We start from the raw sequence: 14,095 nt of genomic DNA, 5'->3' as shown, positions 1-14,095 counted from the left end.
GTGGTGTTATTTAATGAACAAAACACAAAAATTACAAAATTATAAATGCAAGTACCTTCAATAAAACAACTTATTGTTTTCGCGTAATAAAACAGAATACAGATTCAAAATTAAACTGATTGAACATTTTAAAATAAATCAATGGTTTAAATAAAAGGTGGAAGAGATAATGCCTAAAATAATACATGAATGGAGAGAAAATAACTACTTTAATGTTTTCACTACTGAAATCAAATGCTCTAACAGATTTAGATTATATTACAAGTAATTCCACTGTTTTTTTTCAGTGGTCAAGGATATGCTACTGTAAGATGTATGAGGATCAATGGATATATCAGTCATTTCTCCATTCTCAGCATGAAGTAATAAAGTCTCCATTACAAGACCTTCTTTCAAAAACTTAAAACAATCCTAAAATATACTTCACGCCAACATTCAAATAAAATAAAGTAATTAACACTTCAGTGTTGCAGCGTTACAATCCCATCCACCCAGACATTAATAGACAAGGAATTACAACTTATTAATAGAGCAGTGCACAATGCTAGTTATTCTCCTTCCAGGTTTTGTTATCTCTATAACCGTGTCAAAAACCAACTGTTTCCAGTCTTTCCTCTGCAACAAAGAACTAAAGATAGTACAACCTCCAATACCATTTTTTGGGCCTTATATTTCTAAAAGTAGCATGTCTTTTTAGAAAGCATTACTTTACTTTCCTATAGCCCCACAACCAACACTAAGAAGAGTGTTATGTAATGATAGAGATACTCTCACATTAAATGAAAAATTGAAAGTCTACAAAATTCTGTTAAAACATATACTGACAGGGGAGGAAATTATCTACATAGGGGCTACTACCAGAATGCTCACATCCTGGAACATTAAGAAGATATTAGAAACAATAGACCAACAACAGAGTTATGGGCACATACTAAATTACTTAAGCAGTGCAACGATTGAAGAGAGTTATTTATATGAGAGAACCTATATATATATATATATATATATCCTTTGATAATTTGTAAAGTCTGTTCAATAGCCGAACATTTGAAAATAATTACATTCGATTTTTTGCCTGAGGATGGTAGCTATAAGTTATTGAAAGTGCTAGCGAGTACGTCTAAAATCTAAAAAGTCGCAATTTGTAATGCCGCAACACTGAAGTGTTAATTATGTTATTTTATTAAAACTTAAAACGTTCAACTTAACACTATTAGTTTCTCATAAGTTTAAGTAGTTCATAATTTGTAAATATTCAGATTTTTTCAGCTAGTGCAGCTCTCAATATGAGAACTACACTAACTTTTATATAAGATTGATAATTTAAAAAAATGATGATTAAGAACTAATCATCAATTGCTAATGATTTTTGTAACTAAATATAACAGCAAGCATATCTACTATATGAAATATAAAAGCTGATTTACTTTAACTTTTGCTATTCAATAATTATGTTGTTATGTAATTACAGAATAATTACAATTTCTAAATTTATAATGACTATTAAAAAAGTTTGGTAAGTTAAGTAAAAATAAAAAGCATATTTTTAAACAAACTATTTACATACAATAACTGATTTCCTAATTTAAAAAATTATTGTAAAATAAATAATTAACTCAAATTCTCAAAAATAGAGTTCTAACTGGTTTAATCTCATATAAAAGTGGGCTTCATTATAATTAGGAATCCTAGTTTAATTATCCCAGAAAAAAGTATGAAAAAATATTTCAAGAACTTATGATTTCACTTTATACTAAAAGACTACCAATATACATTTTTCATTATATGAAATAGAAATAAAGAATTTGGTAACACCGCACATATTACATTAATATAATTTTATGTTACTGAAATTACAGTGTTACCTGAATATTCATTGTAGAGTTCTGTTAACCTATGATCATGTGCAGTTTTATTAGCATGGTTGTACGCATAAGGTGGTGTTTTCTGTTGACTTTTCATGTGTAATTATGCTGCATGTAATTACTGTTAATTGAATTTGATAATTCTGAAAAATCCTATTATGTGTCTTCTCTCTGAATGTACCAAATTTCAAAATCATATGTTGTCTAGTTTACAAGACATTGTTTTCTTTACAAAACAACATCCTTGACCCTTCTCTAATAGGAAGCCAACTAAACTTTGCAATAGCAGGGAATAATGTGAAATGAGTTCAGCTGGAAATGAATGATGGAAAGAGTGAGATGTTTCTCAGGAGTAGAAAATGACTATTTCGGGACAAAATAAAGCTAAAAAAGATGTAAATTGTTGAAGATCATAGCACCCTACAGAAACAAGTACCATTCAAGATCATAGTGACTTAGACACCACCATGTGAAGATATCATGCCTAGCTGTTGAACACCCATGACATCATGACTCACTTTTGAGACACTCTAGAGCAGTTTCCATGATTATATCATTGAAAGTGGTATCAGAGCAGAAATCACCACTTTATGTGTATGATCATGTGGAAAAAAAGATTGTACACAAGAACATGAACAAGACAGCAAATTTCTACAGTGGTTTTTGAGGGCCTGTGATAAATGAAAAATGTTTATTCGACTGAAATTTTTACAAAGATGGATAGTATATTGCATGATGATATTATGGAAACATAGCTAAGTAAGTCAATTTAGTAAAAACTTGCCATAAAAAAATTAGGTGTGGAGGAAAAAAATATTGCTGCTACCACATGCAATCACAAGTTAATTATAAATAAATGGTAAAATACAATAATGTACAGTAGATCCTCCTATAACACGATATGTAAGTTCCGTTTTATATGAATCCGTGTTGTACGAGTCACTTAAATACATGTATGCTCATGTATTTAAGTGACTCGTACAACACGGATTCATATAAAACGGAACTTACCTACCGTGTTATAGGGGGTCTACTGTACAATATTTATCACTGAATAATACATATTTAACAAGCAATTATTTATTTTGATATCATCATAATGCTGGACTGCAATTTTTAATCATCTTTTAATTAATTAAAAAAAATTCAGGTCTTCCAGTCTAGACCAAAAGTTTGTATATAGTTAATCAGAGCCTCCATCCCAAAACTTTCCATATCTGGTCTCAATTTTCACCTATCTAATTCCATTCTAAGATTAATGAAGGACAGACAACATACATACAAGACAGACATCAGCCATACACAAAGTGTTTAGCCGGCAGAAAAGAGGGTAAGGGAAAGGAGGGGAAGGAGGGAGAGGAAGTAGACAGTAGAAAAAGGTAGGATCCTTCTAAACGGCATACATATGGCTACAGTACCTTCTATGTTTGATGTTGGCATGCAGTTTTTATGTTGCAAGGCCGTAGTCCTCCAAAAGGTCTAAAAGAAAACCTGAGTGTAGCGAACACCAATAATTGAGTGCCGCCACGAATAGCTAAGTGTAGAAGTTAGTGTCAAGTGGCTGTTAGTAGGAAGACTTATATCTACTTAATACGAATAAAACTGAACGCGATTGCAAATCTTAGTACTACTTAACAGCTAGACAGACAGCACGAAAAGGAAATGAACACAATGACAAACTAGACGAGACGAACGGAGTGACAGAGACAAATGGGCAAAACCCCAATTTTTATTTATTTATTATTATTATTTTTTATTTTTAAACATTAACTTACCCACTAACTAAACTAACCTACCATAACCTAGGACAAACCTAACCAGAGGACTAAAGCTAACAAACCCTAATTTAATTTAACCTAACCTATCATATCCTAATTGGAAACGAAGCTAAGAGTCCCTAATCTAACTTACAATTAGGACTAATGAATTTAGACTAAAAAAGAAGACAGCAAAAAGAATTAAAATACAAAGTTAAAAGGTAGCTAAATGCTGACAGTTGAAACAAAGCAAGGAAAAGCTAATTGCCATCCGTGCTCCTAGAGTGAGTGCTCTCAAGAGCTCCACTAAGGGATATATATGTGAGTAGATGATAGAACATTGTATGTGTGTGAAAGGACAGACAACAGTGGAAATGTATAGGGCTGCAATTTTTAAATTGCAGACCAAAAATAATAAACTTAATATACTTTAAAAAATGATAACATTAAATGAGAAAAATATTCTTACGGAAAATTTTTGAAATAAATTTACATACCTTATCATATTCATCTTGTGCTCGCGAAAGTAAGGAAATTATATCCACATCTTTAACTAATAATTTCCCAGATTTTTTATCTTTGTTTTTGTGTGATTCACTCTCAGAAACACAACGAGGTCTGTGTGGTCCATTCCTTTCATGTTTTATAGAATTAGAATAAGATGGCAAACCTCTAAATGCATTTGTATCTCTCTTAATTTTTCCAGGAAGACTTGACTTAAGGCTAAAATAATAAAAAAATATTTAATATTAAATTTTTTCAAAATAATAATAATAATAATAATAATAATAATTATAGAGTTTATTTATTTGATTGATTTTCTTCTTTCAACACAAGAGTTTCCAAGGTACATTAAACATTTATCATAGCATAGTTTCATAGTACATTAAACATTTAGCAGTTAAAAAAAGTAAATTTTGAAGCATATTTTCAATGAAAATAACCATTCTATAATATAACAAATTTGTACATTGCAATATTACATTTAACAAAAATAATTTTAACTATGCCATAATTTGATCTCTCATAAAATAAATAAAATTAAACTCTTACAGTAAATTATAAGACATTCTACATGTCAATTCTATTAGTATTCTATATTAAAATACTAAGCAGTCAGCACATTCTTTTTGACTTAATAATTATTTCAAATTTATAACATTAAACATGTAAATTTTCAGTTTTAAACATTACTTGATATATCTAATTATAAAATATTAATATTTTATAAAACAGATATAATTTTTGTATAGTTTTCAAGTTTTAAATTTAAAAGCATAACTAATTTTAAAAATGTATTAGCACAACATTTGAAAAACAAAGCATGTAAATAACTAATAAAGAGAAATGTCTAAAAATATATGTATTTGATTTCTATACAGTTAGACACTGTTTTTTTTAATATTAATAAAGTTATTAATATTAAAAAAGTTAAGTTAACACAATTTTAATATATAAAAATATTAAAGTTGTATTATGTATCTTTTTACAACTGAAAGCAGCCTTGGACTGGCAATAAATTTGAACTTTGGAACATATACCAAATATAATCCCCATATATATTTATATTGTATATAGGCTGTTTCAGAAATGTGTGTAAAAAATGGAGGGGTTGTAGAGAGGTCTATTTTTAGTAAAAAAAAAACTCTAGTACCAGTTTTTGATTTGAAGCATTCTTTTTGAATTTACTTAAAAAATTATGACATCATTTCTTGTTCAGAAAAAACAATGTCTGACATAAGAACTAACATACAATTATCAACAATTGTATGTTAGTTTGATACCCTTAAGTTAATATTGAAGATAATAAAAATGAAGGGTATCAAAACTAACACACAATTATCAACAGATATTTTCTTGTCAGACATTGATTTTACTAAACAGGAAATGATGTCACAATTTATTAATCACTTATAATTCAAAAAGAATGCTTCAAATCAAAAACTGGTATTAGAGTTTTTGACTCAAAAGTAACCTCTCTACATCTCTTCCATTTTTTTAAACACATTTCTGAAACTGAGTATATATGTATATTGCTGGCTATATAGCCAAGGCAGTCAAGGGGACCCAAGATTAAATCCAGGGGCCTTAGTCTTGAGTTTTTCGTGTTACAACTCCCAACATGTTGAACATGTCGAACATGTCACGTGGTACCATTTCACACTCCAACATTAAATCGGTAGTCTCAAGTTATAACTCGTGCTTTTCCATCTGACCATGTGAGTTCCTACTCACATTGAGTCGAGCATGTGAGATCACTACACGAAAGTGAAAATGGCTGACGGATACACTATTCTGATAGCAACTGAAGAATTAGAAAGAGCCGAAAGACATTTAAAGAAGGCAACAAATTTTTCAACCACAAGTAAATGCCTTTGATCTTTACGAAGAACATTTTATAAGATTATTTAGGCTTCCAAAGGAAGTGGCATCAAATTTAATAAATACACTTTGGCCAACACTGAAAAAACAGACTAGAAAATCGGCATTAAATGTTCAAACTAGAGTAAGTTTAAATTATAATAATACAATACATATATAATAAATGATTATTTAGTACATTCATAAGTTTAAATGATATTACGATATATGTATTTAAAATATTTTCCTCTAGTAATAATTGCATAAGTAAAAACTGCATAAGTGTATTTCACTATAAATTGTAGACATTGTTAATTTTAGTAAAAGAATTAAATCTTTTAGAATTAAAATCTTAATGTAATCTTTAAATTTATATTAAGAGTATTGTGTACTAATATTTTTTATTCTGAATGAATTATTGCTAGCATTTATAAGTAAGTTTGATTGTTTTATTTATCATGTATTTTGTTACTGTTCATTAGGTTTTGGCAGCTGTAAGATTTTTTGCCTGTGGTTTCTACCAGTTAGGAATAGGCCAAGATTTTACTCTAAGTATAAGCCAGAAGTCAGTAAGTCGAGCTATTAGAAGTGTTTCAGAAGCTATAAAGGCTAATTTATTAAAGGATTGGGTTTTAGAATGCCATTCAATATACAAGATCATGCACAATTGAAACAGCAGTAACTGAATTAACAATATTGTGGCATTCTTAATAATAATTACAGTGGAACCTGGTTAGATTAATCCGTTCCTGATGTTTGGACTTATACCGAATAGGACGTATACCAAACCAACCTTTCCCATAAGAAGCAATGTAAAAATGATTAATCCGTTCTCGTGTAAAAAAAACCTCGATATGATATATTAATGGGGTTGTAAAAAATAATTTAGACACTGTTTGAGCACATTAATAAAAAAATAAATTTTATTATAGATTTTTAAAGTTATTACAGTATATTGTATTATATTATTTAAATCATTAAATCAAAATCAAATCAAATCAAATCAAATCAAACTCTCCTTAATACTAATAATCTGTTTAGAAATTGATTAAACCCCTTTCACAACGTTAGCAGATTTAATAATGTCTTTATTTTTCACGACTGTCGATATCGTCGTTCTCGGAATACGGCATGCAACAGTTAAATCTCGAACACCCATGCCACCTTCATATTTTTCAACAATCTTTTTTCAGTTCCATTTTGATTCTAGTCATTTTTTTTAGTTTTCTGTTGCCTTTCATTTGCCTTTTTACAATTCATGATTAATAAAAACAATAAAATTTTACTTATAAATTAAAATGAGAAGAAATTTAACAAAGTTATAACCCATGGCACCGCGAACATCTAGTCTTGTCTAGTACACCGATGGTGCTACTTGTTCATAGATGGCGCATATAATTGAATTAAGTCGTATACCGAGCAAAATTTGTTTTGTCCAAACAGAATGTATTCTGAATTGGACGTATTCTAAAGCAGACGTATACCGAGGTTCCCCTGTAATAATAATAATAATAAATTGTATATTCTTCATTTTAGATTTTATGAAAAATACTCTTTCTCCCTGGTGTGATAGGGGCAATTGATTGTTGTCATGTAGCAATCGTATCACCATCTGTAGAGGATATCAGTTATCCAGAACATATATATGTTAATAGAAAGGATATCACTCTCTTAATGTTCAATTGGTAAATATTGCATTACTTATCTATCAAAATATATCTAGCAATTAAAAATTTACTTTTGATATTTATTGTATTTTTATATTGAATTAATAATTCATTGCTGAAAATGAATTATGCCATGAGCATATGCAATAAGGAATCAACCAACATTTTTTATTTTGATTCAGAATATCACAAAATATCATCTTACAAGAAAACATTGGTTGATTTCTTATTGCATTTAACTTTATCATACACTAACAGCATTTATATAGAATTAATACATAATTTTATCCAATATATCTTTTTTCAGATATGTGATGCAAACATGTACATAATGAATGTAAATGCTCGTTTTCCTGGTAGTGTACATGATGCATTTATATGGAAAAATTCAATGTTAGAAAAGCCTTTCAGAGATGGTATAACTGCAATAGAAATGCACATACTTGGCTTTTAGGTAATGATAAAATTAAATATATTATTGTAATTGTTAACAGCAAGTCTGTTTAAATTTTCAGATACATTATAGTTTGTAGGCAGTATTTAAAAATCATAATTAGCTTATCACATTATGTATTGTTTTTTCTAGGTAACAGTGGATACCCTTTGGAGCCGTGGTTGTTGACTCCACCTCGTACAACCGATATTCAAGCTGAAGTAAAATATAATAATTGTCTCATCATAGCACAAAGTATAATAGAACAATGCAATGGACTTTTGAAAAATAGATGGACTTTCTTGTAAAGAAGATAATTTTTCATTCGATTCTCTACCACCCTGTCTTTTCTTTGCTGTTTTTTTATTCTCGATGCTTTCTCTTTCGCATTTTTCTTCATGTCAAGCCAGCACTAATAAAAAAATTTTATTTGATAAAATTATACAGCAAATTTTTCCAAAAATAAATAGTAGTATCTAATTCATTGAAAAAGAGAATTAAAATGATAGTAAATTATATATATAACTTATTAAGAGCATAAACACTATATTAAGATTATTTATTGATCAGAAGTGTTAAGTTTGTTGAACAATTTAAGAAACAGATCAAGGAAAAAAGTGAAGAAAGGATTAAATTAAAATACTTACTTTTTTCCATTCCACAACAGGTTTTTTTGCTCCAAAGCATTCATTTAATTTTTTAACTAATTCTTTCTTCTAGTAAACTCATCAAATTTTCCAGAGTTCATTTTCTTATTGTTTTCAATGTATGTGACTAATATTTCTTTCTGTTCATCACTCAATTTTTTAAATAAAGCATTGGAGGTCTCCATTTTCTTTATGCGTCCTATATCGCTTAACACAAAAGTAACTAACACATGCAAACTAATTCACATGGATTTGTTTAAAACTTGTTACAGTTAAGTTGATTAGTCGAATCATTACAGTCGCAAACCCAGATGCATTGTAAATAATCTGATCATGCTTAACGACATACGTAACCAAGTGAGTATGATGTATTTCCTCTCGCTTTTTCAGTTCGCTTGACGGGTCTAACTCAAGACTACCGATTATGTGTCACAGTAACATGAGTGAGTTGAATGACATCAATTTGAGTACAACATGAAAAACTCGAGACTAAGGCCCCAGATGGTGTAAAGCATTAGTTCAATATGGATCCCATCATGGCAGTCATAGGCCAAAGTTGTAATCAGTTATTTTCAAATTAAAAGTTACAAAATGCATATCACAATAGGTCAAATGTTAATTTGCATGGAAACATAGTCAGTCATTTTTAAATTTTAAGTGATAGGCAGTGTTTGCAATGAGCTTGATGTCTTTCAGTATGGGTCATACATAAGACTTGTTTTAAAATTTCATAGAATACACAAGTAGACATGCATTTTATTGTTTTTATTAATTTATTTTTTCAAGTGAAATATAACATATTAAAATAAACAGCAGCCACTGGGAAATTCTGGGCTTTCCAGCAGGTCAGTTCACCACTGATAACTAGTAAAATAATTCATGATTATACACTTTTTTTGATATAAAATAAAATATAATCTAAATTGAATGAAATATTTAATGAGACTTCAAATTTATATTAAAATGCCTTAATTGATAATGGATAAATGAAATTTTAAAAAATATAAAAATACTTTTTCTAATTTACTAAAATTAATTAATATTAGTAAATTAGAAAAAGCATTTTTATATTTTCTAAAATTTCATTTCTGTAACAATAAAAAACAAACAATTCAGTTATATATGTCATAGGCAAATTGGAAAATCTTCCCATTTTCCCATTGGTGAAAGTTTCAACTAATTTTTCCCATGTAAATAACTTCAACATGATCTGCATTACACATATACTGAGTTTCCTTCAATTTGGTTCAGTACAGCCAGCTCCATGTGTGTCTAAGTACCATCAGTTTAATTCTAACCACCCTGTACATTCTAAGTTTTTCTTGTGTTTCTTTAAGATTTAAAGAAAATTTTGGCTAGAAAAACTAAGATTGCTTTATTGATATCAAACTGAATATATTATGAAACTGTTACTAATAATTATAATTAAATACTCTAAGAATGTATTGGCTCTGTTTTGTTTGCATATTTGTATTATGTGCATCTATTTATATAAATTATTTGTATGAAAAAATTACATAAAAAGCTTTAGTCTATAAATTAAAGCCATTAAACGTGTTTTTTTTTCCTAAAAAGTAGGAGTGTAGTCATTTTCATGTAGTAGTCATTATTACATTTGTTCTAGGAAATAAGTTATATTTATTGTAATAAAATAATTTTCCCTTCTTTTAAACAAATTACAAAAATGATAAAAAGTCTGACACAAATATATATATGAGGCATGTTTTTTTAAATAAGTACCATTTTGATATTAAAAAAACACAACTGCAATATTTTAAATAATTTTATTCTTACATGAAAGCATCTACCTTAATCTACTTTTCAACATAATTTCCTCCAATATAAAAGCACTTTTCATATTGTACAACCAGCTTCTGAATTCCATCCTCATAGAAACCTGTCGCCAGGTTTATCAAGCCGCATGTGGATGGGCATTGTCGTGAAGCAAAACAATCCCTTTACTGAGCTTATCACGCTTTTTGTTTTGGATGACAAAATCGTAAAGTGTCTGTTTTCTTGAACTTTTGCAACAACTTTGTGCACCAAGTCTTCAGTAATGAGAAACGCTCCTTGTCAATGACATTGGAACGGCTATCTTTAAATGCTCTAACCCATTTTCTTACCATTTCATTGATCATAATGTTTTTTCCATACACCTCACTAATCTGCTGATGAAGGTCAGCCACTTTCACGTCTTTTGCACTAAAAAAAAACAAATTGCCGCACGTACTTCACAATCGACGGGATATTCAATTGTCTGAGGCATTTTAAACACACACAAACAAACGTAAAACGAACGAATGCTTCCATAATTGTGTCTGTGTCTGAGTACCTATATCTGTGGCTAGCCAACAGATGTAGGTACTCAGCACACATTCATGGAACACCAACTGTAGCGCTGCAGCGGTCCTACTTTAAAATGGTACTTACTTAAAAAACATGCCTCATATGTATTTTAATATTTTACACAATAAGAGCATCATTTTCCACACTAAATAAAACAAATCTTTCTAAATAAAAATTTAATTTTGCATTTTAATTTTTCCATTTTCCTTTTTTATCTCGTGACTTGACTTATAAAAGAAACAAATAAAATATGTCAGGGACTATTGCACCATTCTGCCATTGAGTGTAAAAATACATGTCTATTTCAGACAGTAATAGTAAAAAAACAGGGTAAAAAAAAGTAACATAAAAGTAAAGAAATATATGAGTATCCTGGATTTATAGTTTCACATATGTGCAATATTTGATATATGAGATAATCATCAATTTTTTGATAACTTTCTGAAATTTTTTAAAAATAGAAATGTTTATGAGATGAGAATTTTGCTATATTTAATATATATGTATATATATTTGTTTTTAATTATCAGTCAAAATAATGTTAAAAAAAATAAACTTGACAATAGGCCTGATGACGTTTTAAAATACTTTACAGAATTGAACTTATACAATAACCTTCTCATAAATCAGCAAACAAAATAATACAGTAACCCCATTATATCACACTTGTAGGGAGACAAGAAAAAGTGTGATATATCCAAGTGCTAAAAATTCTGGGCTTATACTAAACAGATTATACATGCAATGGAATCTCTATCCTCTATTCTTTCATCAGAAAGTGTTTGATATAAAATAAGCTTAGTTTTGCAATACTGAATTTTATTCATGGTTATTTCATATTAAATGGCATTTACCTAAACATTGATGCCATGAACACCCATTTAGCATTGTTTCTTTAACAATGACATTTAAAGACAAATACCGTCAAATATAAAAACAAAATATCAGTTGTAATTTTATTATACAGTACTATTTCACAATAAATTGCTTATTAAAACTTCATGTAATTTATATTTTTATATAAACATTATAAATACAGTAATTGAAAATTTTAAAAATAAATATTGAACGTATCATAATATCATCAAAACTTATAAAATTACGAAGTAAAATTTCTCTAAAAAGCAAAATAAAGTTGCTACAGTATAAAAATTTCAGAACTTTCTGTTCAGAAATAAATCTTTTCCTTACATTACCCAGTGAATTTGAAATTTCACACAATTTATGTGAATTGACAGTATTGCTTCAATTCACATAAATTGTGTGAAATTTCAAATTCACTGAAACTTGTAAATGAGGAGACAGTATTTAACACATTCATGGGTTAGTAGATAAACATTTAGGCAGCTGCTGAACATTACCAGTCATGGATGACTCGTAGTCTATTTTAATATCGGACGGCACGAGTCACCAGTGCTGCCTCGTACTATTAAATTAATATATTTTATTGCACCAATAAATAATATCGATATGATGTTTGAAAAATTATGTTATCAAAACATATGCGCTGCCCTACGGAAAAAGAAGCAATTATGTCTGTAGCCCTAACTAGACATGCCCATACGAGTCACATGTGCCTCGTAACGCCGTGAACGTGTTAAAACCAATAAATAAAAAACTTTTAATATCAAAAGATAACATAAATGATAATTGATCTGTCCACTTGTTTTGCTTATTTAGATCTTGACATATTTATTGTTTCATTTGCAGTGGTAATTTCAAGGACAATGGTAGGAATAAAATACCATATTTTGTTGCAAAAAAGAAATTTAGTGGCATTTCTAAATTTATTGACTTGAGTGTTTTTAAAACTTGGGGACCAAAAAACAAAGCACAGCATTTCAAAATCCCTGATATAACAAGGGGCTACTGTACTTCAATTAAACTCCAGCTAACATTTTCAGTTCTGCTGTTGTTGAAAGATTGTTCTGAATGTAACAACCTGATGATGGGTTTTAAAAAGAGAGACCATTGGGCTGTTACATTCAGAACAATCTTTCAAATGTATTGAAGTCATTGGTTTCAATATATTTGACTGTTGAGAAAGATTGATTTAAAAGGTTTGCTGATTTATGAGAAGGTTATTGTACAAGTTCAAGGCAGTATTTTGATCAGTTTCATTAATAAATACTTTACAGAATTCTAAAGAATTTAATGCAATATATAAACTAAAAAAAATCCCAGTATTACACTTTATAAATATTAATATATCAAAAGTTAAAAAGAAAAGAAATCATCTCCTGTCAAATTCATACAAAATTTAACATTTTATTTCATAAAACATCTTTTATGATTTTTTATGCTGTATAGTTGGAATTGAAATTTATAATTTGTAATGAAAAGTAAACTAAAAATCACAGTAATATAACATTAATTTTACTTTTCAGAATATCATCATATTAAAAAACTATATATTAGTTAAAGTTACAATATATTACAATATATAAATACCTATTACAATATTTTAGTTACAATATATACATACCTAGTTACAATACATAAATATATAAAGTTACAATATATAAATACCTATTCATAAGTTGGCCTAATCGAGTACACTCTTCATTCTCATAAAACCATATGCCATAAATATTACCTGTATTTAAAATAAATATTAAGATATTAAATCATCATTTAAATTTACAAAAATTAAGTGTTTGTGTGAAAACTAAATGTTTCTAAAAAATTTTATGAATACAAACCATTTCTAAGAACAAATTTCCTATTTTTGTCATTACATAAAAAACATTATTTTAGATGCATGCTATCTTCAACAATTTACTACTATTGATAAATATTCTTTAAAACTTACAAGTTTATTGTTGTACTATTTCTGGAATCTACTATGTCAGATATTAATATGACTCTCTCTTCTTAACATAATCTGATATAAATAGCCATTTCATTTATGGTGGATTATAAATGAAATTCCTACTTATATGAGATTAATGGTTGGATTAATTGCACAGAAAAAGTTTAATCTCAACCTTATAAACCATTCTCATATAATAATTATTGA

General features: G+C 28.5%; 1 protein-coding gene across 1 annotated transcript in view; it reads right to left on the bottom strand.

Moving 5' to 3' along the window:
- The window catches only part of DCP1 (decapping protein 1), a 55,118-nt gene that overhangs the window by 15,142 nt on the left and 25,881 nt on the right, over positions 1-14,095 (bottom strand). Inside the window, exons 4-5 of the mRNA XM_067266686.1 lie at positions 13,606-13,672; positions 4,120-4,345 (exon numbers count right to left, since the gene is read on the bottom strand). Of these exons, the coding sequence (XP_067122787.1) occupies positions 4,120-4,345; positions 13,606-13,672 (293 nt within the window). The remainder of the gene's footprint in view (positions 1-4,119; positions 4,346-13,605; positions 13,673-14,095) is intronic.

The sequence above is a fragment of the Centruroides vittatus genome, unplaced genomic scaffold (genome assembly GCF_030686945.1).
Source record: "Centruroides vittatus isolate TY-2023 unplaced genomic scaffold, ASM3068694v2 contig_2818, whole genome shotgun sequence".
Lineage (NCBI taxonomy): Eukaryota > Metazoa > Arthropoda > Arachnida > Scorpiones > Buthidae > Centruroides > Centruroides vittatus.
The sequence above is the reverse complement of the archived record's forward strand: the minus strand, read 5'-3'. Positions and strand labels throughout refer to the sequence as shown.